Source organism: Piliocolobus tephrosceles, chromosome 17, assembly GCF_002776525.5.
Source record: "Piliocolobus tephrosceles isolate RC106 chromosome 17, ASM277652v3, whole genome shotgun sequence".
In the NCBI taxonomy this organism is placed as follows: Eukaryota; Metazoa; Chordata; class Mammalia; order Primates; family Cercopithecidae; genus Piliocolobus; species Piliocolobus tephrosceles.
The window spans coordinates 38038247-38064237 of record NC_045450.1 but is presented as its reverse complement, the minus strand read 5'-3'; the positions used below and the strand labels follow the sequence as shown (position 1 = coordinate 38064237).

Below are 25991 nucleotides of genomic sequence, written 5' to 3'. Positions count from 1 at the left end.
ATTATTCGAGGAAATGGGCCATATGCTGAGCTCTGAAGGATGGGCTAGGTGTGAAATAAACAGGTAGAAAGGGTGTTCCAGGTGACAGAAACAATATAGGCTAGGGTATGAAGTCAAGAATAAGTAGGGCACTCTGGCTGAGGGAAAAGAAGTGGATAAAGTTAGAAATGCATGTTAAAACCAAAAATGAAGAGACCTTCAAACTTAGGCTTAAGAACTTAACACTTTTTACCTATACTAAATAAGGAGCCATCGAATATTATGATAAAACTAATATTTTAAGAAGATTAATCCTGATTCAACAGATGGAGGGAACATTTGTAGTAGATTAAAGATGGTCACAAATGCTTTGCCACTCTTCCCATTAACAGGTAGAATCTATTTCCCTTTTCCCTAAATCTGGGCTGGCCTTATGGCTTTTTCTGACCAACAGAGGGTGGCAAAAATGACATTTTGTAACTACTGAGACTGGGTCATAAGAAATCTGCAGCTTCTGCCTTTCTACTTGGAATGGTCACTCTTGGGATCTGAGCTCCCAGCTGGCAGCTAGCACCAACTGTTAAGTCATATGAGTGAGGCTACTGTGGCTCTTTGGCTCTTCTAGGTATCTCAGAAACCCAGCCAACAGCATACAATGCAGCAGCAGCACCTGGGTCAACTCACAGAATTGGGAGAAATAAAAAATTAATGCTGTTTTAAAGCACTGTGTTTTGGGGTAGTTTGTTATGCAACAATAGATACCAAAAACAGTTCATTTACAGAGTCAGTAGTATCTGAAAATTATGACTAAGATAGCTAAAATCTTAAGTGTCAGACTAAATTTTAAGTATGATCAATGTGCTACAAATGAAACAACAAATGAACAATTTATCAAAAGAACAATATATCTTCCAGAGAACATCCAAGGACACGGGTAACAAGGAAGTCAGGTTATGCCAAAGATAGCTATTCTTTCCCACGTACTCTATTCAAGAAGTTAAAGCTTGTGGAATGAGAGAAGTTTGCCTGTCTTTTTAACAAGGTCGCTTGCAATTTGTTCCCTTTGACTTCAGTAGTTCCAAGGATTTGTCTTCTGAATAAAGGAATGTATGCTTTCCATACATTTTTATATTTCATAAAAGTCTGGATATAAAATGTAAAATACGATAGAATGAAATTTAGTTAACATAAACTTTTGTTCTACTGATAATTCTTTTCTTTTTTTTTTTTTTTTGAGATGGTCTCACTCTGTCACTCAGGTTGGAGTTCAGTGGTGTGATATCAGCTCACTGCAACCTCTGCCTCCTGGGTTCAAGTGATTCTCATGCCTCAGCTTCCTAAGTAGCTGAGATTAAAGGTGCACACCACCACACTGGCTAATTTTTGTATTTTTAGTAGAGATGGGGTTTTGCCATGTTAGCCAGGCTGGTCTCGAACTCCTGGCCTCAAGTGATTCACCCACCTCGGCCTCCCAAAGTGCTGGGATTACAGGTGTGAGCCATGGCGGCCGGCCAATGATTCCATTCATGAGTTTGCTCTACACCTTCACTTGTTTCTGCTTTTTGAGACAGTCTTGCTCTGTCACATAGGCTGCAATGCAGTGGCACAGTCACATGTCACTGCAGCACAGACCTTCTGGGCTCAAGTGATAATCCCACTTTAGTCTCCTGAGTGGCTGGGACCACAGGCATGCGCCACCACACCTGGCTAATGTTTGCCTTTTTTTGGAGATGGGGGTCTCGCTTTGTTGCCGGGGCTGGTCTGGAACTCCTGAGCTCAAGCAATCTTCCCACCTCGGCCTCCCAAAGTGCTGGCATTATAGGCATTAGCCACTGTGCCCAGTTATTTATTTATTTTTTAAATACCTCAGTGTTCCTAAACATGACAAAAAAAATGATTAAAGTATGGTTAGTTAACTGTAAGACACAATAATCTTTGTAAGTTTTACCACACTTATACATATATAAATGTGTTAGTATATTGTGTACATGCACAAGGCAGTTTGCTCTGACCAACATTCTATGCATGTTTTCCACAAAGCGTGAAAGTTGTACCCAGATAGGCTTTAGAATGGACAGCTATATTTAGACACAATGCATTAAAAATTTAGTGTTATTGTCTTACCTTTGTTGTCTTTCTATCTTGGCTGCCATTTTAGGATTAAGAGTGGCTTCCTCATAAATAGGCTGCATTACACTGGTAGGCACCGAGAAAGTTGGTTGTATCTGTTGAATTTGTCTGTTTTTATTAGTTCGCTGGTATGCAGTGATGAGACGCCTCAAACGTGTGGTTAAAGCTGATTGAGTAGGCCAATATACTTTATCACCCTCCATCAGTTGACCATCTATAGTTAAATAAGTAATAGTAACTAAACAGATACTGTATGAAGCTCACAAAAGTAGCAACTTTACTTTAAAAATTTTTAATTCAATCTATGTGGGAAAAAAACAACCACATTTCTCATCATAAAAGCTTCTTTTAACAATTGCTATAGGAAATATTACAACAAACTTTAAGAGCAGTACAAAGTAGGTAGAATAGAGTGGAATAAAGAGTTGCACAGCAAATACAACTCTTGCATGTCTAGTATATATCACACTGGCTGGCAAATATTCAAGGCTTTAACTTAAATAAACTAACAGCCAAAGTGAATCCATGAGACACTGAATATTGCAAACGTTTCTAGTGGAAGCCTTCTGTATTAAGTTTATCTCAGTTTAATTAGAATCAAAATATTTTAAATCACTGGGAAGAAACATTTTTAAAATTCAAAATGACAACGATGTAACTTTTAAGTTTTATCCACCTAGTAAGTGTAGGCTCTAATGCTCTATTTCCAAGGTATAATAGTATAATTATCTATACCATAATCAAGCTGTAATCATTCATACTAAGCAAAAACTACTTTTTCATTCCTAGCCATCAGAGAAATGCAAATCAAAATCACAATGAGATACCATCTCACACCAGTTAGAATGGCAATCATTAAAAAGTCAGGAAACAACAGGTGCTGGAGAGGATGTGGAGAAATAGGAATACTTTTACACTGTTGGTGGGATTGTAAACTAGTTCAACCATTATGGAAAACAGTATGGCAATTCCTCAAGGATCTAGAACTAGATGTACCATATGACCCAGCCATCCCACTACTGGGTATATACCCAAAGGATTATAAATCATGCTGCTATAAAGACACATGCACATGTATGTTTACTGCGGCACTATTCACAATAGCAAAGACTTGGAATCAACCCAAATGTCCATCTGTGACAGACTGGATTAAGAAAATGTGGCACATATACACCATGGAATACTATGCAGCCATAAAAAAGGATGAGTTTGCGTCCTTTGTAGGGACATGGATGCAGCTGGAAACCATCATTCTTGGCAAACTATCACAAGAGCAGAAAACCAAACACCGCATGTTCTCACTCATAGGTGGGAACTGAACAATGAGATCACTTGGACTCGGGAAGGGGAATATCACACACTGGGGCCTATCATGGGGAGGGGGGAGGGGGGAGGGATTGCATTGGGAGTTATACCTGATATAAATGATGAATTGATGGGTGCTGACGAGTTGATGGGTGCAGCACACCAACATGGCACAAGTATACATACGTAACAAACCTGCACGTTATGCACATGTACCCTAGAACTTAAAGTATAATAAAAAAATAAAAAATAAATAAAAATAAAATGAACTATGGCAGGGTGAGGCACTATTCCTCTGGGATGCTGGTGGGAGTGAGTGTACTCTTGTGACAGTGCATTTCTATCTTGATATCAGATGGAAGTAGAAGCAAGACCTGGCACAGAAAAGCTTTGTAGAAACTAGGTGATAAAGAATGACTCTTAATGTACACATACAATGCAAAAGAAGTTGAATATATTATTGGATCAACACTTTAATGATGAAATCTCACATACAAGTTTATCAAGTCATAATGTCATCAAAACCTGTATTCTATAAAAGCTCAGTGAGTCACTGCTTAAAGATTTTATAACAACTAAAAGTACTGTTAAATTCCCAGTCAACTAGTATGTCCTATAATGATTACAACTGCAGTCAATAAAAATGTTTATATATGAAACATTATAAAAGTGTAACAGTTTATTGATCTCATAGTATGATTAGAATATGAATTTACAATAATACTAAGTATAGAAGTAAGTGCAATTTACCTCCATCTGCTATAACAAGATCTCCTGGTGAGGAAACATCATCCTTTTAAAAGAAAATAGAAACTTGTCACAGGGTAATTGGGTCAAGAGATATATAAAAAAAGAAAAGAGAATCAAACTTCTTTGTAATAGAGAGCTGTTCCCCCCCCCATGGAATGTTAAATAATTAATTTAGCAAAAATAAAACTTTTAATTGCTTATTCTCAGTTTTCATCCTTTCACACTTCTCTACTGCTTTTGACAATTAGACAATTATTTACTAAAAGTATTTCCTTTCCTATGATTACTGTTAAGCTAGTTTCTTTTCCTCCACCCTTCCTCTATGAGTATGCCCTAGGTTTTATTGCTAACTAAGTGTGTTTTTTTCCCCTTTCTTATACCAACTGTTAGATAACTTACTCATTTTCGTATCTGGTTATTAGGTAAGCTACAAATCTTTTCCTTTTCAGCCTTAAGCAGTTTGCTTGTGCTGTAGATCCAGTTTTTGTCAACAAAGCATCTTTAATTAGCTATTCCAGTATCACCTTATATTCATAACTTTAGCAATTTTATATCAATGACTACTAGTTTCTATTGCTGTTTTAAAAAAGCCTGAAGTTAGAATCATAATTCCTTTGTAGGTTTCTTTTTCTCTGGTTGCTTTTAATATCTTCTCTTTGTTTGGTATATCTTCAATTTCACTGTTATATTTCTTGGAATGGACTTAGTTTTATTTATCCTGCTAAGACTTACTGTATTTCTTGAAACTGAGGATTCATGTATTCATAACATCTGAAAAATTCTCAGCTGCTATGGTGCTTCTTTCTTACTCTCTTTAGTCTCTCCTTCTGGAATACCTATTCGATACATGCCAGACGTTATCATGCTATCCTCCTTGTTTCTAAATTTTTTAATACATATTCCACTGTGTTGGTTATTGATTTCAGTCTCTTTGCTCCAAATTTATTGCCTTTCATATTTTTCTTTCTTTTTTCCTTTTTTTTTTCTGAGACAGGGTCTCACTCTGTTGTCCAGGCTGGAGTGCAGTGGCATGAACACACCTCACTGCAGCCTCAACCTTTTGGGCTCAAGTGATCCTCCTGCTTCAGCCTCCTGAGTAGTTGGGACTACAAGCAAGTGTCATCTTTTTTTATTTTTTGTAGGGAAGCAGTCTCACTATGTTGCCCAGGCTGGCCCTGAACTCCTGGGCTTAAGCAATGTCTGTTCCTTGGCCTCCCCAAAGTGCTGGATTACAAGCGTGAGCCACTGCATCCAGCTCCTCTCATATTTTTTTTTTCACCTGCTCGAAGAAAATGGTTAAATAGCTCTTTAAATAGTTTTTCCTCTGTCAGTCAGCATGATATAAAGCTTTGTTAGTAAAGCAAACTGGAGAGACACGGTAGGAGTTAAAGGGTTTTCCGTCCTAATTCTGGTGAGCACTTCCATTGCTTAGTTCCCATAGCAAGGCCACTTCCCCAATGCCCAGCCCCCACAATTTGAGCAGTTTCTTTTCTCTGAGACAGGTCTCCCTCTATCACTCAAGAGTGCAGTGGCATAATCTCGGCTCACTGCAACCTCTGCCTCCTGGGTTCAAGTGATTCTCCTGCCTCAGCCTCCCAAGTGGCTGGGATTACAGGCACACGCCACCATGCCTGGCTAATTTTTGTATATTTAGTAGAGATGGGGTTTCACCATGTTAGCCAGGCTGGTCTTGAACTCCTGACCTCAAATGATCCACCCACCTTGGCTTCCCAAAGTGCTGGGATTACAGGCATGAGCCACTGTGCCTGGTCAATTTGAGCAGTTTCTTTAGCACCCTTAGCAGCTTTTCCCAGCAACCTCCCTCTTGAGTGGTATTGTGAGCAGAGTGCTTTCCAGTGAGACACTTTCCCAGGAAAATCTTCCTTGGCAACCTTACAGGGCAGATTTACAGGCAGTTTCAAAGGGTAGCTGTTTGGCAACTTTTCTGCCATCCAGTGAGACATGGCCATATCCTCCTATCAAAGTCTGGATCTTGGCCCTGATAGGGATGGGACTCTTCCTTGGGAGCTTTATCTGAGTCCTAGGAGTGGTAGATGCTGCTTTTATATGCTATTCCTATATTCTTTAATGTAGTCTTTACTTTTTACTAATCTATCACTGTATTATAATAATTCTTTACATTATACGTTCCCTGTTCAAATGACTATTTGGGTTATCTCTCCTGATTGGTCCAGACAAATCCATTATGCTATACTGAATAATTAATTCACATCTGTTTTCCAAATCATTTCTCCCTTCATGAACTGTGTCTAATCTGCTTTTCCAGGAGAATGTTTAATCTGTTTGTTCAGTTTTACATATCAATAAATGTATTTTCCACGTTTGTCTTTCTCTTTTTTAAGAGATGGGGTCCCATTATATTGCTCAGGTTGGTCTTGAACTCCTGGGCTCAAGTGATCCTCCCGCCTTGCCCTCCAAAGTGCTGGGATTACAGGCGTGAGCCACATTGCACTCAACCTTTTCCCACTTTTAAAGTTAAATATCATCTTTTTCACATCTTCCTAGTGTTTTAAAATCATATCTTGTCTTTTGTTCCTGGTTCTTTAATATCTTTAATCATTTAAAAATTTACTTTAAAAAAGTTCAATAGGATTTTTTTTTAATTTCAATGGATATATCAGAAGTTCTTAGGGGTCGAATCTTATTCTTTATTGCATGCTAACATTCACTCATGGTAAATGGTTTCTCAATTATTTTTAAACTTGGGGTTTTTACTTCATTTAATGGAGGGCTTCATCTTTGGGACTCATGCATAGTCTGGGTTGAACTGTTTCTTCCAGGTGCTTTTTGTTTTTACTTGGCACCCTAGATATATTACCAGTCAAGGACTGATCCTTTTTTATATTACACTGAGGGCTCTTGGACCACACAGATAAAGTAAAAGACAAACCATGAACTCAAGAGAAGGTGGGTCTACGGTTACAAATTCTCAAGGGAAACAATACTTTTCTTACCCAAAGTCCATGATGAGATAAATTTCCTTGTTATTTCTCTGTGCTGTCAGTCAGTAATTACTGGCCTTTGAGACTCCTGATCTTATACAGGATTTCGGTTCTCATTGCCCATACACTGAAGCAAGCCTTGTCTCATGCCCTCATCAAAGCCCCTTAGCTACCAAGTCCAGCAAATCCTACCTGATAGCTTTAGCGTCATTTAGCCTTTTACCACATTCTCATCAATATTAGACATTCTTCATCTCTTTTAACATCCTTTTTCCCACTCTACAGATTATTTTCTGTACTTTCATCTTTTTCTTTCTTTTGACATTCTATAAACAGAGTACTGAGAACTATGCTTTGGCAACTCAAAAGTCCTTGATGCTCTACCCTCTATCTCAAACCTCTTCATGTAGGTATAGTTTCTAACTCTTGCAGTATATATTTAGTATCTAGTTCTCACTCTCCTTTGGGATTTTGCTCTTGGACACTGTGTTTCTCAGCTCTTTAAGAAGTAGAGCAGGTGGGCAAGCCCCATTCCATCCACCTGTCCAAGCCAGTCCCTATCTTGTCTAGAAGGGGAGATCAGGTGAATTCTGAGTGATTATTTGGGATGTTTGTCAACCCAAGTTGATCACTTACTTAGCTAATCTGAGGAACAGAAGAATTATGTATAACAAAAACAAAAAATAATACAAAAGAAAAAGCAAACACAAGAAACCAAAGAATATCTAAAACTGAGGATTTAAAAATATAATCCAATGCATACCTCTATATCATCTTTAAAGATGGCTGGGGCAGGTTTGTATTCTGGATCTTCCACATCCCTGTTAAAATACAAACAAATGCTGTAATTACTGTAATGGACTTAAGAGTTCACTTGATAGGACAAAGTCTTGTTGGAGGGTTTTAGTTTGTTTTAAAGGTCAGACTGGTATCTCTTCTCTAGCCAGAAGAGTCCAAGATGCAGCAGGAAGGCTGTTATATAGCAAACAGGGGGAAAGCCAGCTCTAATGTACCCTTACTCACAAGTTCACTTTTATTTTTATTTTTATTTTTTTGAGACGGAGTTTCGCTCTTTTCGCCCAGGCTGGAGTGCAATGGCACTATCTCAGCTCACTGCAACCTCTGCCTCCCGGGTTCAAGAGATTCTCGTGTCTCAGCCTCCCGAGTAGCTGGGACTACCAGTGCACGTCACCACACCTGGCTAATTTTGTATCTTTAGTAGAGGCGGGGTTTCACCATGTTGGCCAGGCTGGTCTCGAACTCCTGACCTCAAGTGATCCACCTGCCTTGGCCTCCCAAAGTGCAGGGATTACAGGCATGAGCAAGTGCACCCGACCACGAGTTCGTTTTTAAATGTGTTTTTATTAACCTCAACATGCATCTTACTTTTCTCTTTGGGTAAGAAAAGAAAGATTACATAAGGCCTTAAAACAGGTACAGCTGGCCTTTCGTATGTGTGGGTTTCATATCTATAAATTCAACCAATTGCAGGTTGAAAACATGCGAAAAAAGCTGGTCATGATGGCTCACACCTATAACTTCAGCACTCTGGGAAGCCAAGGCTAAGGTGCGAGATCACTTGAGCCCAGCAGTTGAAGACCAGCATGGGCAACACAGGGAGACCTCATCTTTACAAAAAATAAAATAGAAGAAAATTAGCTGGGCATGATGGCATGTGCCTGCGGTCCCAGACACTCAGGAGACTAAGTGGGAAGATCACTAGAGCCCGTGAGGTCAAGGCTGCAGTGACACGTCATTGTGCCATTGCATTCCAGCCTGGATGACAGAGCAAGACCCTGTCTCAAGAAAATATTTGGAAAAATATGGCATCTGTACTGAACATGTACAGATTTTTCTGTCATTATTCCTTCAACAATTCGATACAGCAACAATTTACATAGCATATAGCATATATACTGCACTAGGAATTATAAGTAATCTAAAGATAGTTTAAAGCATACAGGAGAAAATGCACAGGTTAAATGCAAATCCTATGCAATTTTATATATACAACTAGAATATCCTTGGATTTTGTTATCTGCAGGGTGTCCTGGATACCAAAACCCCCATGGATATTGAGGGATGACTATGTAATAAACGTCATCATGTGACTCATCAACTATAACATTCTTGCCTTTTTCTCCCCTCTATGCCCCTAGAAGTTTATGAACTCAGTGGCCATGATATACCTGTTAAAATGAAAAAAATGAAAAACTCACCTAAAGAATGGGTGTGGTGCATGTCCAACCTCTTCCTCGATCACATTCTGTTAGATAAGTGCTAACCTATTAGTGTATCTTTAGCTCTTTCAGATTGTAAACTCCAATTCCCTTACTGCTACATCATTTAAAGATAAATAGTGTGACACAGAATATGCTGATATTGAATAGAGACATATAGAAAATTCATGACTCTGAGACACACATACCCATCCATATAATCATTCGCTCTCTGTTCAGCAGCAACTGCTTTGTCATCAGGTTTTCCCACTCTTTCCAAGAAGCATAATGCTGGGTCTGCTCGAATAGTGTTATATTTTTCATATCCTGAAAACATCACCAATTACAAAAGTAAAAAAAGATAAAAAGAAGAAAGGTGTATACATATAAGCATTCCTCATTATTTACAGTGGATGATATTTCTGGACTAAAGGGATATTAAAATGCTATAAGTTAAGTATGTTTTCCAGAAATTATCACAAACATTAAATGATCTGGTAATAGATATCTACTAAATTAAAATTTCAGTTACATTTATCAGTTAATATGAAAAATAGGATAAACTGTATTATACACATACACAAACACACAAACATATCTCACATAAGAACTCTTCCTGAGAGAGGAAGTTGTCTTAGATTTACATCCAGGAAGGGTAGGTTACACACGCCACCCTCCCATGAGGAAATGTGTTGACTGACATAGTCTGGTAGTGTATGCTTTTAATTCTGTATATATAACATAGGTGTTACTGGAATAAAGCTGTTTAAGTGGAAATCAATGAACTGAGAACTGACAGAATTGCCTTATACATGGAAAGGGATCCCACCTATCTTACTTCTTACTTACCATGTTTAAAAACTCCAATAAGGAGTGACTTATCAGCATCAAAATCCCACCACTCAGCAGGAACTTCTGAGTGGTCTGGTTCTGGTACCCAAACATCAATGTCACTGTAAAAAAATAATAATATGGCATTATGAATTATTATAAATGAGTCAAAAAGGAGGTAAAATTTTACCCAGCTTTTAAAGCATTGTGGCTTTCAAGAGAGAGCTTAGGATTTCATTATTTTTTAATCATTCATAATTGCCACCAATTAAAATTACAAAATTGTGCAATAACAAAGATACCATAAAATAAACGAATATTGTTAAGCCCAAGAGAAGAAATAAGTTTCAACAATGCTTACTCTACAATTTTCTTAAAGCATCATATTCTTTCACTGATTTTCTTTATTTAGAGAGAAAGGGTTCTATTGGAAGTAGAAACTATGTCAGCCAACAACTTGGCAATAATCATGTGGTTCAATTATTTCATTTCGCACGTGAGAAAACTGAGGCCCTAAAAGGGTAAATGAATTGTTTTACGCTGCAGAACAAGTAATGTCTCCTCTAGACCACTATTGCTAAGAAAACCACGCTGAAAATGCCCTGTAATAGCAAATTTTTGATTCATAATTTGATTGAAACACTCAAGTGTAGGCCAAGCACACTGGCTCACGTCTGTAATCCCAACACTTTAGGAGGCCGAGGCGGGTAGATCACTTGAGCCCAGGAGTTCAAGACCAGCCTGGGCAATGTGGCAAAACCCCATGTCCACTAAAAATACAAAAAATTAGCTGGGCATGGTGGCGCACACCTGTAGTCCCAGCTACTTGGGAGGCTGAGATGGGAAAATCTCCGGAGCCTGGGAAGCTGGGGTTACAGCAAACCAAGATCATGTTGCTGCACTCCAGCCTGGGCCATGGGAGTGAGATGCTGTCTCAAGAAACAAGGAACACTCAAATGCTGTTTTGATGTTGTAAATAAATAATACAATGCCATAAAATCACAAGAGACTATTAAAAAGTAAAATAATAAACCCATAATGATTTGATTTGGTAGACTGGTTGTTTTTATGAGTAACAACCACAGAACTGGCAATTTTGCAAAAATAATTTTCTTATTCTTCGCTCATCACTTGAAATTATTATTTTCCCAGAAAGCTTCAGCAAGTTTTATATATAACATGTCTAAAAACATGTCATCTATAGAAGGACTGAACTGTTCACTTCTTTACCACAGTGATTCAAGTCATTGTCTTCTTTAGCACAGAATACAGTTAACGTCTGACAATGATTAACAAGTATCAATTTATATACACACAAATATATATTTATATATAAACATACACAAATATGTGTATATATAAACACAGACACACACACACACTTGCTTGTATTTGACAATGGATAGAGATTGAACTGGATAAATTACTACAAAAAGTTGAATAGTCGAGAATTTCTCTATTTGGTATTCATAAATTACCAATTTTCAAATAACCAGAGATATAAAACAATATAAATTATACAAAGTAGAATTTCATCTGTCTTAACAAAGACCTATAAGAAATGGGGAATTTCCTATTGACAATTAAGTTCTGTGGGAAAAGTTAAGATTCTAAGTTGGCTGTCTTTGGAAACTCAAATTTTTATATAAAAATAAACGAGCAAAGATCAACATGTTCCTAGGACAAGAATCCAATGTGTAATCAAAATATAGGTGAGATAGAAGACACTAGCAGTGAAAAGAAAATACTTATAAATTTTATAATAAAAAAGGAAACAAATTTACTTATTTTTCACAAATGTTGTACTAGAATTTTTAACTCAAGAAATATAAGGAAGTGGATAAAGAGATCTTTCTATAGATTCTTAAAGGAATTTGTCAGCACTCGAAATGAACACCTTATTATATCTAATTTTGCTTTAAAACAAAAGGGTCACAATTGACTTCAGTTTAGAAAAATAGAGAAAAGGAAGAATGATTTTCTTGTGATATGGAAAAAGTTAAAAAGAAATAAGAAATACGGTTAAAAGAGATATTTATTTTTGAATGAATTATTAAGTAGGATTAAACAAAGCATTAGCCCTGAAATATGAAGGAAAGAGGAAAGAACACTGGAAACAGAATCCCAGAGGAGAAAAAAAGTGGGTCAGATAGCTCCCTGCCAACCATCAGGTGGCACTCTAAGCTCAAAACATTGTGATTACCATCTGAGGTGGAAGGTTTTCCTGCTTGTAAAGAGGAGAAGGCAATCAGTATATAAAACTCATGGTTCAAATTTAAGTGCCGCATGCACATTAGGTGTTGTTGACTTCTGTTTTTAAAGACTAACTTGTGTTATCTCTTGCATAAAGTCTCCTTTACCTTCCCCAGGGTAGATCATTCACTCAAAATATATTTAAACAGCATTCATTACATGCCAATAATGGCAATAGTAAAGATAGTCATGCACATGCCCTTGTAAAGAGGGACATGCAATATTGTGTGATGAGTGCTGTGCAGGGTACTCTGGTTATGTGCCTAACTCAGATCTAAGAGGTCATGAAAGGCTGACTCAATGTCGGCTGAGCAGGAGGAGGGAGAGAATGGAAAAAAGGAAGAAAGAATGTTGTAACAAGAATGCAAAGACCTGGAGAAAAGAGTAATTAATCATGGCACATTGGAGAAATAAGGATCTAAAGTTCAGAAGAGAGACATGGGCTACAGACAGGGATTTGGAAGACATAAGCATAGAAACAAAAATTGAAGCCACAAAGATGAGAACACCCAAGAAGAGTAAGTGACAAGAAGAGAAGGCCTATGTGAAGATTCCTCGAACTCGAAGAGACAGAAAACGAGCCTGAAAAGCAGCAAGCAGAAAGGTAAAAAGAAAAACCACAGGAGAATGGTACCAAGGAAGCATTTTAAAAAGAAGGAAGTGGTCAACAAAGGTAAAGTAAGGTAAGCACTATGGTATATCCATTAAATTTGGCAGCAAGAATATCAGTGAACATCTGAAGTAAAGAGGTAGAAGCTGCACTGTGGTAGACTGCACAGTGAATGGGAGGGAAGAAAAAGAAGACAACGAACACCGATGCTTCTTTCTTTTCTTTCTTTCTTTTTTTTTTTTGGAGACAGTGTCTCATTCTGTCACCCAGGCTGGTGTGCAGTGGTGCAATCACAGCTCACTGCTGCCTTGACCTCTCTAGGCTTATGTGATCCTTCCACCTCTGCCTCCAGAGTAGCTGGGACTACAGGCATACACCACCACAACCAGTCAATTTTCCTACTTTTTGTAGAAACAGGGTTTCGTCATGTTGCCGAGGCTCATCTCAAACTCCCAGGCTCAAAAGATCCACTTGCCATGGCCTTTTTAAATGTTGGGATTACAGGACTGGTCACTGTGAAACCCCTAAAATAAGTTTGGCGGTCAAATCAAGAGAGTAATAATATGGTAGTTTGAAGATATTTTGGGTCCAAAAGCATTAAGTGTTGTGTGCACACGTGTGTGTATGTGTAAGTTAAGGTGAGGGAGATATAAACATGTTAAAATCCAAATGAGAAGGAAAAGGGGGGAAACTAATGAAAGAGGAAAAAGAAGGTACAATCCACAGAGAGCAGTCCCTGGGAAAGTTACAAGTGGATCAGATCCAGTCAGGCTAAGGGAAAGCAGCCAATTAGTTGACAAATATTTACTGAGTGTTTACGACGTCCCAGACTCCATACTTACCTTTAAGCAGCTTAAATTGTAATAAAATAAGACATACAAATAAACTAACATAATTTTTAAGTAGTAGTAGGCATTACAAATGAAATAAAATAAGGTTAAATAGTAGTGAATGACTGGTGGGCTACTTAAGCTGAGGTTGGCAGGGAAGGTCTATCTGAAAAGGAAATACTTGAGTTGAGATGCGAGTAATTTGAAGGGGCGGTTCTGTGGAAGACCTGGGGAAAGAATATTTGGACCAGGAAGAACAGCATAGAATGAGCTTGACAGATTGGCAAAACACAACCACCACTGTGGCTGGAGCATGGTCGGTGAGGGACACAGTGAAGAAAGTGGGTACAGAGTTATGGAAGCCCTTGTAGGTCATATGGAATTTGAATTTTAGACTCTAAGAGAAATTAGAAACATCTGGAGGGTGTTAAGGAGTGCCAAGACCTGATCTTTGCTTTAGAAATACCACTCTGGCTGCTGTGTGAAAGACAGGCCTAGAGAGGCAAAAGTGGAGGCAAACAGACCAGTTTTACGAGGCCACTGCAAAAGTCTAACTGTGAGATCATGGTGGCTTGGACTAGGGATTTGGCAGAGGAGATAGTGAAAGGTACTAAGATTTGGCATGTATTTTGTCAAGCTAACAGGGAAGAGAGGAATCAAGAAAAACAACACAGCAATGGGTTGTACATTTACTAGGATGGAGAAGACTTGCACATGGGAAGGAAAAGAGAAAGGACTGAAGACAGGAGATTTGGAAAAGCCAGGGAAAGTAAGATGTTAATTAGTCATTTAAGTGGAAATGTTGGGAGGCAGTTGACTAATGGCTTAAAACTCAAGAAAGAGGTCTAGGAGAAATATGTAAATTTCAGATTTACCTGTTTATAGATCATATTGGGTGTGATGAAGCTGCATGAGTTCACCTAAGGAAAAAGGTAAGAGAGCTGAGGACAGAGCTCTTGGTCAATCCAGTATTTAGAGATCTATTAGAGAAATAAGAGCTAGCAAGAGGGAATGAAAAGGAAAGAGTAGTGAGAAAAAGGACAACCAGATGGGTATAGTTAACACAAATGCCCACAGAAGACAGCATCTTATGGAGGATGGAGAGTAAATTTAGAGAGTTGATCACACTGTAGGTCATTAGGGGCTGTGTTAAGAACCACTTTAGTGAGACAGTGAAGAAGAAAGATCCATTGGAATGGGTTAAAGAGAAAATGCAAGATAAAGAAGTAGAGATAGTAAATATAGGCAACCTTTTTTGTTGTCTGAATCTTTGCTCTGCCATTTTTATCTGGGTAACCTTAGACAAATTTCTTTTTTTAAAAAAATTCTGTATTTCCATAGGGTTTTGTAGAACAGGTGGTATCTGGTTACACGAGTAAGTTCTTTAGTGGTGATTCGTAAGATTTTGGTGCACCCATCTCCCGAGCAGTATACACTGCACCCAATTTGTAGTCTTTTATCCCTCACCCCCTTCCCGCCCTTTCCCCCTGTGACCCCAAAGTGCACTGTATTTCTTATGTCTTTGCATCCTCATAGCTTAGCTCCCACTTATGAGAACATATGATGTTTGGTTTTTCCATTCCATATTGGAGAATAATAGTCTCCAATCCCATCCAAGTTGCTGCAAATGCTGTTAATCCATTCCTTTCTATGTAGTATTCCATCATATATATATATATATGTATGTATATATTCCATCATATGTATATATATCACAGTGTCTTTATCCATTCATTGACTGATAGGCATTTGGGTTGGTTCCACATTTTTTGCAATTGCAAATTGTGCTGCTATAAACATGTGTGAGCAAGTATGTTTTTAATACAATGACTTCTTTTCCTCTGGGTAAATACCCAGTAGTGGGATTGCTGGATCAAATGGCAGTTACACTTCTATTTCTTTAAGGAATCTCCACACCGTTTTCTATGGTGGTTGTACTAGCTTATATTCCCACCAGAAGTGTGGAAGTGTTTTGTTCACTACATCCATACCAACATCTATTTCTGTTGATTTTTTTGATTATGACCATTCTTGCAGGAGTAAGGCAGTATCGCATTGTGGTTTTGATTGACATTTCCCTGATCATTAGTGATATTGAGCATTTTTTCCTATGTTTGCTGACCATTTATTTGTATATGTTCTTTCGAGAATTGTCTATTCATGTCCTTAGCCCACTTTTTGATGGAAATTTTTTTTCTAATTTGAATTTGTTGTGTAGATTCAGGATATTAGTCCTTTGTCAGATATATAGATTGTGAAGATTTTCTCCCACTCTGTGGGTTGTCTGTTTACTCTGCTGACTGTTCCTTTTGCCATGCAAAAGCTCCTTAGTTTAATTGAGTCCCAGCTATTTATCTTTGTTTTTACTGCAATTGGTTTTGGGTCCTTAGTCATTATATCCTTGCCTAAGCCAATGTCTAGAAGGGTTTTTCCAATGTTATCTTCTATAATTTTTATAGTTTCAGGTCTTGGATTTAAGTCCATGAGTTGATTTTTGTATAAGCTGAGAGAAGAGGATCCAGTTTCATTCTCCTACACGTGGCTTGCTAATTATCCCAGCACCATTTGTTGAATAGGGTGTCCTTTCCCCACTTTATGTTTTTGTTTGCTTTGTTGAAGATCAGTTGGCTGTCAAGTGTTTGGCTTTATATCTTGGTTCTCTATTCTGTTCCATTGGTCTGTGTGCCTATTTTTATACCAGTACTATGCTGTTTTGACGACTATGGCCTGATAGTATAGCTTGATATCAGGTAATGTGATACCTCCTGATTTGTTCTTTGGCTTAGTCTTGCTTTGTCTATGCAGGCTCTTTCTTCGTTTCATATGAATTTTATGACTGTTTTTTTCTAGTTCTGTGAAGAATGATGGTGGTATTTTGATAGGAATTGCATTGAATTTGTAGATTGCTTTTGGCAGTATGGCCATTTTCATAATATTGATTCCACCTACCCATAAGCACTGGATGTGTTTCCATTTATTTGTGTCATCTATGATTTCTTTCAGGAGTGTTTTGTAATTTTCCTTGTAGAGAGCTTTCACGTCCTTGGTTAGGTATATTCTTAAGTACCTTTTATTGTTCTTCTTCTTTTTTTTTTTTTTCCAGCTATTGTAAAAGGAGTTCTTGATTCAATTCTCAGCTTGGTCGCTACTGGTGTACAGGAGAGCTACTGATTTATGTACGTTAATTTTGTATCCTGAAACTTTGCTGAATTCTTTTATCAGTTCTAGGAGCTTTTTGGAGGAGTCTTTAGGGTTTTCTAGGTATACAATCATATCATCAGCAAACAGCAACAGTCTGACGTGCTCTTTACCCATTTGAATGCCCTTTCTTTCTCTTGTCTGATTGTTCTGGCAAGGACTTCCAGTACTATGTTGATCAGAAGTGGTGAGAGTGGGCATCCTTTTCTAGTTTCAGTTCTCAGAGGGAGTATTTTCAACTTTTCTCCAATCCAGTATTATTGTTGGCTGTATGTTTGTTATAGATTGCTTTTATTACATTCAGGTATGTCTCTTGTATGCTGATTTTGCTGAGAGTTTTAATCATAAAAGGATGCTGGATTTTGTCAAATGCTTTGTGTTTACTGAAACGATCATGTGATTTTTTTATTTTTATTTTTATTTTTTTTGTTGAGACGGAGTCTCGCTCTATCACCCAGGCTGGAGGGCAGTGGCCGGATCTCAGCTCACTGCAAGCTCCGCCTCCCGGGTTCCCGCCATTCTCCTGCCTCAGCCTCCTGAGTAGCTGGGACTACAGGCACCCGCCACCTCGCCCGGCTAGATTTTTGTATTTTTTTAGTAGAGACGGGGTTTCACCGTGTTAGCCAGGATGGTCTCGATCTCCTGACCTCGTGATCCGCCCATCTCGACCTCCCAAAGTGCTGGGATTACAGGCTTGAGCCACCGCGTCCAGCCGTGATTTTTGTTTTTAATTCTGCTTATGTGGTTTATCACATTTATTGACCTGCATATGTTAAACCATCTGTGGTATGTAACCCACTTGATCATGGTGGATTACCTTTTTTTGATATGTTGCTGGATTCAGTTAGCTAGTATTCTGTTAAGGATTTTTGCATCTATGTTCATCAAGGATATTGCTCTATAGTTTTCTTTTTTGGTTGTGTCCTTTCCTGCTTTTGGTATCAGGGTGATACTGGCTTCATAGTATGATTTAGGGAGGATTCTCTGTCTTGTGGAAGAGTGTCAAAGGATTGGTACCAATTCTTCTTTGAATGTCTGGTAGAATTCAGCTGTTAATCCATCTGGTCCTGGGCTTTTTTTTTTTGTTGGTAATTTTTTTTATTACCGTTTCAATCTCGCTGCTTGTTCTTTGTTTAGGGTATCTAACTCTTCCCGATTTAAGCTAGGATGGTAGTATCTTTCCAAAAATTCATCCATCTCCTTTAGGTTTTCTAGTTTACGTACATAAAGGTATTCGTAGTAGCCTTGAATGATCTTTTGTATTTCCATGGTGTCAGTTGTAATATCTCCTGTTTCGTTTCTAATTGAGCTGATTTGGATTTTCTCTCTTCTTTTCTTGGTTAATCTTGCTAATAAATACAGGCAACTTTTTAAAGGAGTTTGTTGTGAAGAGGATTAGGGAAATGGAGTCTGAGAACGTATATTGAGAGAGGTTTTTCTCCTTTCTTTAAGTGACTGATATTAAGGCATACATGTATGCCAAAAGAATGATGTAGTAAAGAGATAGAAAAAAAGATCCAAGAAAGAAAGGTAAAGTCCCAGAAAGGTAAGAGTAAAGTCCTCCAAAGTTAAGAGAAACGAGTTCCATGCTGCACAAGGTTTGCCTTAGGAGAAGGGACATTTCTACTGTATCTTGAAGGAATAGGTGGACGTATATGCAAGTAAAACTGAAGGTAGCTCTCATCTGATTGTGTCTACTTTTTTCCATGAAATATGTAGCAAGGTCATTATTGGAAGGTGGTAGTTGCAGCGTGGAAAGATGGTTTGAGAAGAGAGGTACAAAATGGTTCTCTTAAAGAGTAGGAATATGAATTGACTAGCCACAACATTTAAACAGTAGATGTTTAATCTCTTTTGAAATGGGATCTATGCTCACAAATTTGAAGTCATTCAGCATGGCTTGCTTGATTTTCTCCACAAATGTTCAGCTACTTAGGTGCAGGCAAGAAGTAAATGGCTAGCTGGGATTAACCTGAGGTGAGGTTGTAACAGATATCTAGAACAGAAGGAAAGGCAGGTGAAAGGAGATAGATAAGGATTTTAGTTAGCAAGTAGAGTGCTAGACTATAGAATTTATGTTGAATAATGAGGAAAGGAGGGGCATGAAAGTGGTGATGGCTAGTGAGTAAGTGGTAAGATGTGGGGACATCCTGATGAGATTAGAGAATTATAATGAGAAGTACCCAAGTTAATTGAGTTAGAAAGAAGGATATCACTGTCAAAATTCTGATTAAATAAGTGCTGTTACTGGTGATAGCAAGATCAAGTGAATGACCAGGTGACTATGCAGCTGTAGTGGGGAGAACAAGAGGTAACTGTAGATAAAGGTCAAGGAAATGAGAAACCAGGGTGTTGAATGCATCATAGTTGGATATAGAAGTCAGTCACCATAAAACTTCTTTAATTGTAATAACAGGGAAGAAGACTGAGTACAGAAAAATTAAATTTTAGATTTGGTGGCAGGAAGCTGAGGGAATTTCTGTTTTATGGCTTGCTTACATTTCTCTACAAAGCTGGGGGAATATCATTTGCTGAGAATGGGGGGTTGAGTAATAGGTTTATGCAGAGTGAGCTATATAAATCAGATGCTTACAGAGAATGGAGAAGAAAATTGGGAAAGGTACTTGTAGTATTAAGAGGCAAGATGAAACTAGAAATAGAAAATTCTAGTAGCACCTCCCTGGTATTCTATACATACACAAAAGCATTTATTACATTGCAGTATAGTTTTATCTATTTCCTCCTCACTGACACCATAAACTCCTTAGGGATCAAGACTGTGTTTTGTCTTTCTATTCCTAGTGCTTCACAGTGCCTGGTGCTTAGTGAGTACTCAAAAAGTACTTCTGTTGGAATGAATGAATTGGTCATTAAATCAGTGTCTGTGTCTGGGGCTGGGTGTGGTGCTCACAACTGTAATCCCAGCACTTTGGGAGGCTGAGGCAGGTGGATTACCTGAGGTTAGGAGTTCGAGACCAGCTTAGCCAACATGGTGAAACCTCGTCTCTACTAAAAATACAAAAATTAGCTAGGTGTGATGGCACCTGTAATCCCAGCTACTCAGGGGGCTGAGGCACAAGAATCGCTTGCACCTGGGAGGTGGAGGTTGCAGCGAGTCCATATCATGCCACTGCACTCCAGACTGAGTGACAGAGTGAGACTCTGACTCAAAATTAATAAATGAACAAACAAATAAATAAAAAATCCGTGTCTGCTTTAATGGCATCTAGGTTAGATAGCATTCTTAATATTACTACTACTATTGTAACGTTGTGACTTCTAGTGACGGCCAAGATGAGAGCAATAAAAGAAAGGTAACAAATCGGCAAGGGTTAATTCCCTAAGTTTCACGGATTTTCCACCTTACAAACTTCACAGACTAAGGACCCGCCTAATAACCAATATTCTGGTCATATAATTTTTGCCTCATCATGTTATTGAAAAATAAAAATAGGTGGCTCACGCCTGTAATCCCAGCACTTTGTGGGGCCAAGGCGGGTGGATCACCTGAGGTCAGGAGTTCGAAACCAGCCTGGCCAAGATGGTGAAACCCCGCCTCTACTAAAAATACAAAAAATTAGCCGGGCGTGGTGAAGCATGCCTGTAATCCCAGCTACTTGGGTGGTTGAGGCAGGAGAATTGCTTAAACCCGGGAGGCGGAGGTTGCAGTGAGCTGAGATTGTGCCAATGTACTCCAGCCTGGGCAACAAGAGTGAAACTCTGTCTCAAAAAAAATGAATAAATAAAAGAAATATATCATTTAAGCAAGGTGTGGTGGTGTGCCTATAGTGCCAGCTACTCAGGAGGCTGAGGCAGGAGGATCGCTTGAACCCAGGAGCTTGAAGCTGCCTGGGCAAGACAACAAGCAAACAAAAATAATAAAAATTGTTTAACTTACCTTGCATCAACTCCATCAAATACTTTCTGACACTCACTTCCAATAACTTCTTGCTTTAGATAATACAGCATTCTCACACGAAGCAAAACCCTAAAAACAAGGGAAAATGAATCAAAAGGCATAAAGATATTAATCGTTTAAAATATTTGGCCATGGGGTTAAAATTAGGAAGGAATTTGTGTACAGATTTTAAAATAATGAAATAATAATTACTTCTGATTAAATGAATCTTATTACTACCATATATATAAAGAACTTCTCCAAAATCTTCATAATCATCATTATTTCATATCCAAGTAAGATATAATGAGCTCATTTGGAGGCCAGTTTTATTTATCTGTTGGTGAGAACAATGACACAAGAGGTATCATGATTTGCTTGAAGGATACCTTGTAAAATTAAGATTAAGATTGGCCCTAGACCATGATGTCGCTGTACTCAAAATCAGCATGCTTAATAAATTCAGAACAGTAAACATTTAAAGAGTTGTGTTTAAAATACCCTACTACCTACTTATTACAGTGGTGTTTTATATGTTTTTTGTAGCCTTCATCTTGAAGCAGCTGCTCGGGATTATATTTTCGAAGCCATTCTGCTTTTTGTATATCAAATGAGCTTGTTTGAGTTTTTACTTTCTTCCCTTTTCGACCCCTGGGTACAGGAGCTGATAGGCCTGTTAAAATAAGAAGGACATGTAAAATTAGGAATAATTTCTATAAAAATTTGCAATTTGAAAGATTGTTTCAATGCAAGAAATTTCTGGAGATTTTCTGAGGTCTTTTCAGAGAACTTTAAAATACTAGTGACAATACTGACCCAATCACAAATCAAGATGATGGTTTTATACATATTAAAACATATTTCCCCCAAGTAACTAACAATTCTACGTCTCATATTAATTATTCTGATTTCCTTTTTGTTCCAAAACAGATTTTTTTTACAAATGTAAAACCCAAAAGATCAAGCCTATGCCCTCTGCTTTACTTTTGCTTTCCTAGATACTAAAAGATATGTTTTGCCCTCCACTCTTGCTTTTCAAAAATGATTTAGATAGATTAGGTTAGCCATCCTGTTCAAGACAGCTAAACTCATTTTAGCTCTTTGAGTTATTTGTTGTGAAATATTTAAAAACTACAAAAAAGTACTGCCATTCTCTTCATGTTCACATATTCCATGTTTACTTAGTTTATTTATTTATTTAATTTTTTGAGACAGAGTCTCTGTTGCTCAGGCTGGAGTGTAGCCGTGTGATCTTGGCTCACTGCAACCTCTGCCTCCTGGGTTCAAGTGATTCTCCTGCCTCAGCCTCCCGAGTAGCTGGGATTATAGGCACGCGGCACCACGCCTGGCTAACTTTCATGTTGGCCAGGCTGGTCACAGACACTTAGTTTTTTATTAAAGGAAGTAATACATACTTGAAGTCCCTATGTAGTCCTCTCCTATCAAATTCACTCATTCCTTCCCAGAGATTACCACTACCCTGAATTTGTTTTTACATTCCATGCATGTTTATACTATTATTACCCATCTTGGATAAGTATTTAGTATTTAAGTTTTCAGATATAATATTATAAATATAAGCCTGCACACCTTATTTATTACTCTGAACTTTTAAAAGCTTCATCCTGGTTGACTCATAAGGCTCTAATTCATCTATTTTTGTTTCTGTATAATAATTTATTACATAACTATACCACCTCATATTTATTAATCTTCCATATTTGAGCTGTTTTGTTTGTAATTTTTCACAATTATTAATAATGCAGTTTTGACTCCTCCTGCAATTCTTGTATCTCATTTACCTTTTCCTTGCCATTTTATACCAGGTGGTACTCTACTACAATGGTACATAGAAGCACTATATGGATTTGTCCACTTTTCCTTATAATTTTGGCAGAGGTTCTTTTTTTTTTTTTTTGCCTTTATCTTTTGAGACTATTTTAGATGTATATAAGTTCATACTTGTTATAGTTTCTTCTATGGATTCTTTTTGATTATTAGGTAGTGTCCCTTTTTTTTTTAATTCCAATTGATACCTTCCATCTTAAATTCACTTTGTTCTATGTTAATGGTACTACAACATTTTGTACGGTTCAGTATTTGCATGGTATAGTTTTTACTAAATAAACTTTTAAGCTTGTTTGGTGTTTAATAATATCTCTTTAAAGTACAAAAATGTTTATTTCCCGCCATCTAACAATTTTCCTCTTTTAACAGGTGAAAATATCCATAGGCTGCATACATATGTTTATATATTTATTTTTACAATTTTATTGTTTATCATACTTTCCTTCTTTCTGTGTTTTGCTGGAATGATAAATAGTTCTGTATTCCAATCTTCTCTTCCCTTGTTGGTTTGAAAACAGTACATACTTAAAAATACACATGCTTGAATTTTCCTAATGAAATCTGTAGATATTCTGTATTTCCAATTTTCTTCCTAACAAGATTTTCCTAGATTCATCATTCAATCTTCTTTTTACTTTTTCATTTCATTATATGTTGTTACAATTTATAGGCTTCTGCTTTCACTGTTTTTACAGCACCTTATTCTTTCGAAGTCATGGTATATTTGAAGTATCTTTGAAGATATTAATGATAGTTAAAGAAAAGGTGTCCTCCTTTTTGCGATCCTTGTTTCCTTAAAGTTCATTTTAATTTTTTTTTTTTCTTTTTCTTTTTTTTTTTTTTTTGAGACAGAGTCTCGCTCTGTCACCCAGGCTGGAGTGCGGTAGCATGATCTCGGCTCACTGCAAGCTCTGCCTCCTGAGTTCAAGCGATTCTCACACCTCAGCATCCCAAGTAGCTGGGATTACAGGCACGTGTCACCATGGCTGGCTACTTTTTGTATTTTTAGTAGAGACGGGGTTTCACCATTTTAGCCAGGCTCGTCTTGAACTCTTGACCTCAAGTGATCTGGCCACCTCAGCCTCCCAAAGTGCTGGGATTACAGGGGTGAGCCACCGTGCCCAGCCAATGGTTTTTTGGCTCTCTCTTTCATGTTGGAGACTTTCCTGAGATGCCTGATAATCCTTGGCTGTGTTTGCTCTTATTTAAGCGTGACAAATAAAAAAGGTGATAGGGAGACTGAAGGGATGGAGCATAGTGATTGTGGGCTCACTGAAGGGTAACTGGCTATGTTTTTTTTTTTTTTTTCCTGTCATTATCTTTAGGTTTGGGGCAAGCCTTTTAGTTTTATTCCTTGAGCAATGAATCAACCAGTATGCACACAGTTATTTAATCCCTATTTAGCAGCTCCACAACTCAACTACCAGTGCAACCCAGACTTCTATTTTACTCTTTCCAGAAAAAAAAATTTGAGTCCATTTTCATCCTGGCTACATACATGGAACTGAAGAAGGTATTTAGGGCCCTTTTAAAACCGCTTTGAATGAAAGCCTCTATATCCTTTCACACCCACTTCCGGAGGTTCCTGATGTCACAAATTCCTAAGACATTTGGGAAATCTGTAAAGCAAAGCAGTTTGCCTTTCCCGCTGCTGACCTAAGATTCAGCTCTCTCAGGTTGGTTAAATCAGTTACCACTAATATATTTGCCTCCAGCTTCCAAAATCTTGTTGCTGTTTACTCTCCCATTCTCTATCCATTGAGAGTTTATGCTTATTTTAAAATTATAGAATACAAGTATATACAACAGTCCCATTATCCACCTTCAATAATTATCAACTCATGGCCAATTCTGTTCACCCCCAATCTTTCATATTATTTTGAAGTAAATGTAAGAAATCAATAAATTCATTCATAAATATCAAAGGTATCTTTTAGCAATATCTAAAAGATATTTAGTGATATCTAAATTTAACAGAGGTATCTGTTTAGTGATAAACCCTCCATTAAAATAATACAATACTATTATCAGCCCTAAGGAATGCAATAATAGCTTCTTAATATTCGGTATTCTAAAGTCTAATTAGTTAATAAAGATAATAAAACATTTACTCTGGGTTGTTTCAATCAGGATCTAAATAAAACCCCCACAGCACTTTAGGATGCTGAGGCAGGAAGATCACTTGAGCCCAGGAATTTGAGACACGCTTGGGCAACAAAGTGAGACTCCATCTCTTACAAAAAAAAAAAAATTAGCCAGGTGTGATGGTACACACCTGTACTCCCAGCTACAGGGGAGGAGGATCGCTTGAGCCCAGGAAGTTGAGGCTGCAGTGAGCCGCGTTCATGCCACAACACTCCAGCTTGGGCCACAGAAGGAGACCCTGTCCCAAAACATAAAAATAAAAATAAAGTCCCCAGACCCCACACTGCAACTGGTTGATAACTTTTCAATCTCTTTTAGGTTATAGCAGGGTTTCATTCTTGGCACTACAATATTTTGAGCAGGATAGTTCTTCATTGTGGGGGGCGGGGTGCTATCTGTGAACTCCAGGCCTCTATCCACTAGATGCCAGTAACACGCTCAAGGTTGTGACAGCCTGTGGTAGGGGTGGGATTGGGGCAGAAAATCATCTTTGGCTGAGAATCACCGGGGTAGATACCTCTCTATTCACTCCTAATCTGATAATTTATTTATTGAGGAATCCAAGTCTTTTGTTCTGTAGAATTTACTAAGCTTAGTGCCTTACTTTTTTCTACTGGAGTTTCAAGAAAGAGTGAAATTATATTTGTGTGATTCTTCTATCTACCTCAGGTCTTCACATTAATTAAATTCATCGTCTCCTATTAAAATAGGCCTACACTGACCACCCTATCTAAAATGGGTGCTTTATGTTGTTTTCCATCTCAATAGTTTATTTACTTCACAGTAATTACCACAATCTGTAACTAATGTACATTCTTACTATGTCTACCTGGTTAGAAGGTAAGGTTCATGAGCTCAGGGATCTTGTCTATCTTGTTTCTTCTTATCTTTTCAACACCTTGCACAAGACACACACCAGGCATTCAATAGATATTTTTTGATTAAATAGAATAACACTGTAACAAATTTAAGGGTATAGTAATTCTTTTTATTTTTTACTGAAAATTTTATGCTGTAAAATAATTATTTTAT

The 25991-nt window shown here is 37.7% G+C and overlaps 1 protein-coding gene across 14 annotated transcripts in view; it reads right to left on the bottom strand.

Moving 5' to 3' along the window:
• CHD9 (chromodomain helicase DNA binding protein 9) overlaps window positions 1-25991 on the bottom strand; it is a 276890-nt gene that overhangs the window by 32815 nt on the left and 218084 nt on the right. For all 14 annotated transcript variants that reach the window (XR_002731229.1, XM_023209924.1, XM_023209920.1 and 11 more), the window contains 7 exons: window positions 21480-21639; window positions 20967-21056; window positions 10196-10299; window positions 9556-9673; window positions 7891-7948; window positions 4165-4207; window positions 2104-2323 (listed from right to left, as the gene is read on the bottom strand). Coding sequence is in view for 13 of the 14 variants with exons in the window: in XM_023209924.1 (XP_023065692.1) it covers window positions 2104-2323; window positions 4165-4207; window positions 7891-7948; window positions 9556-9673; window positions 10196-10299; window positions 20967-21056; window positions 21480-21639 (793 nt within the window). In the remaining variant the exon portion in view is untranslated. The remainder of the gene's footprint in view (window positions 1-2103; window positions 2324-4164; window positions 4208-7890; window positions 7949-9555; window positions 9674-10195; window positions 10300-20966; window positions 21057-21479; window positions 21640-25991) is intronic.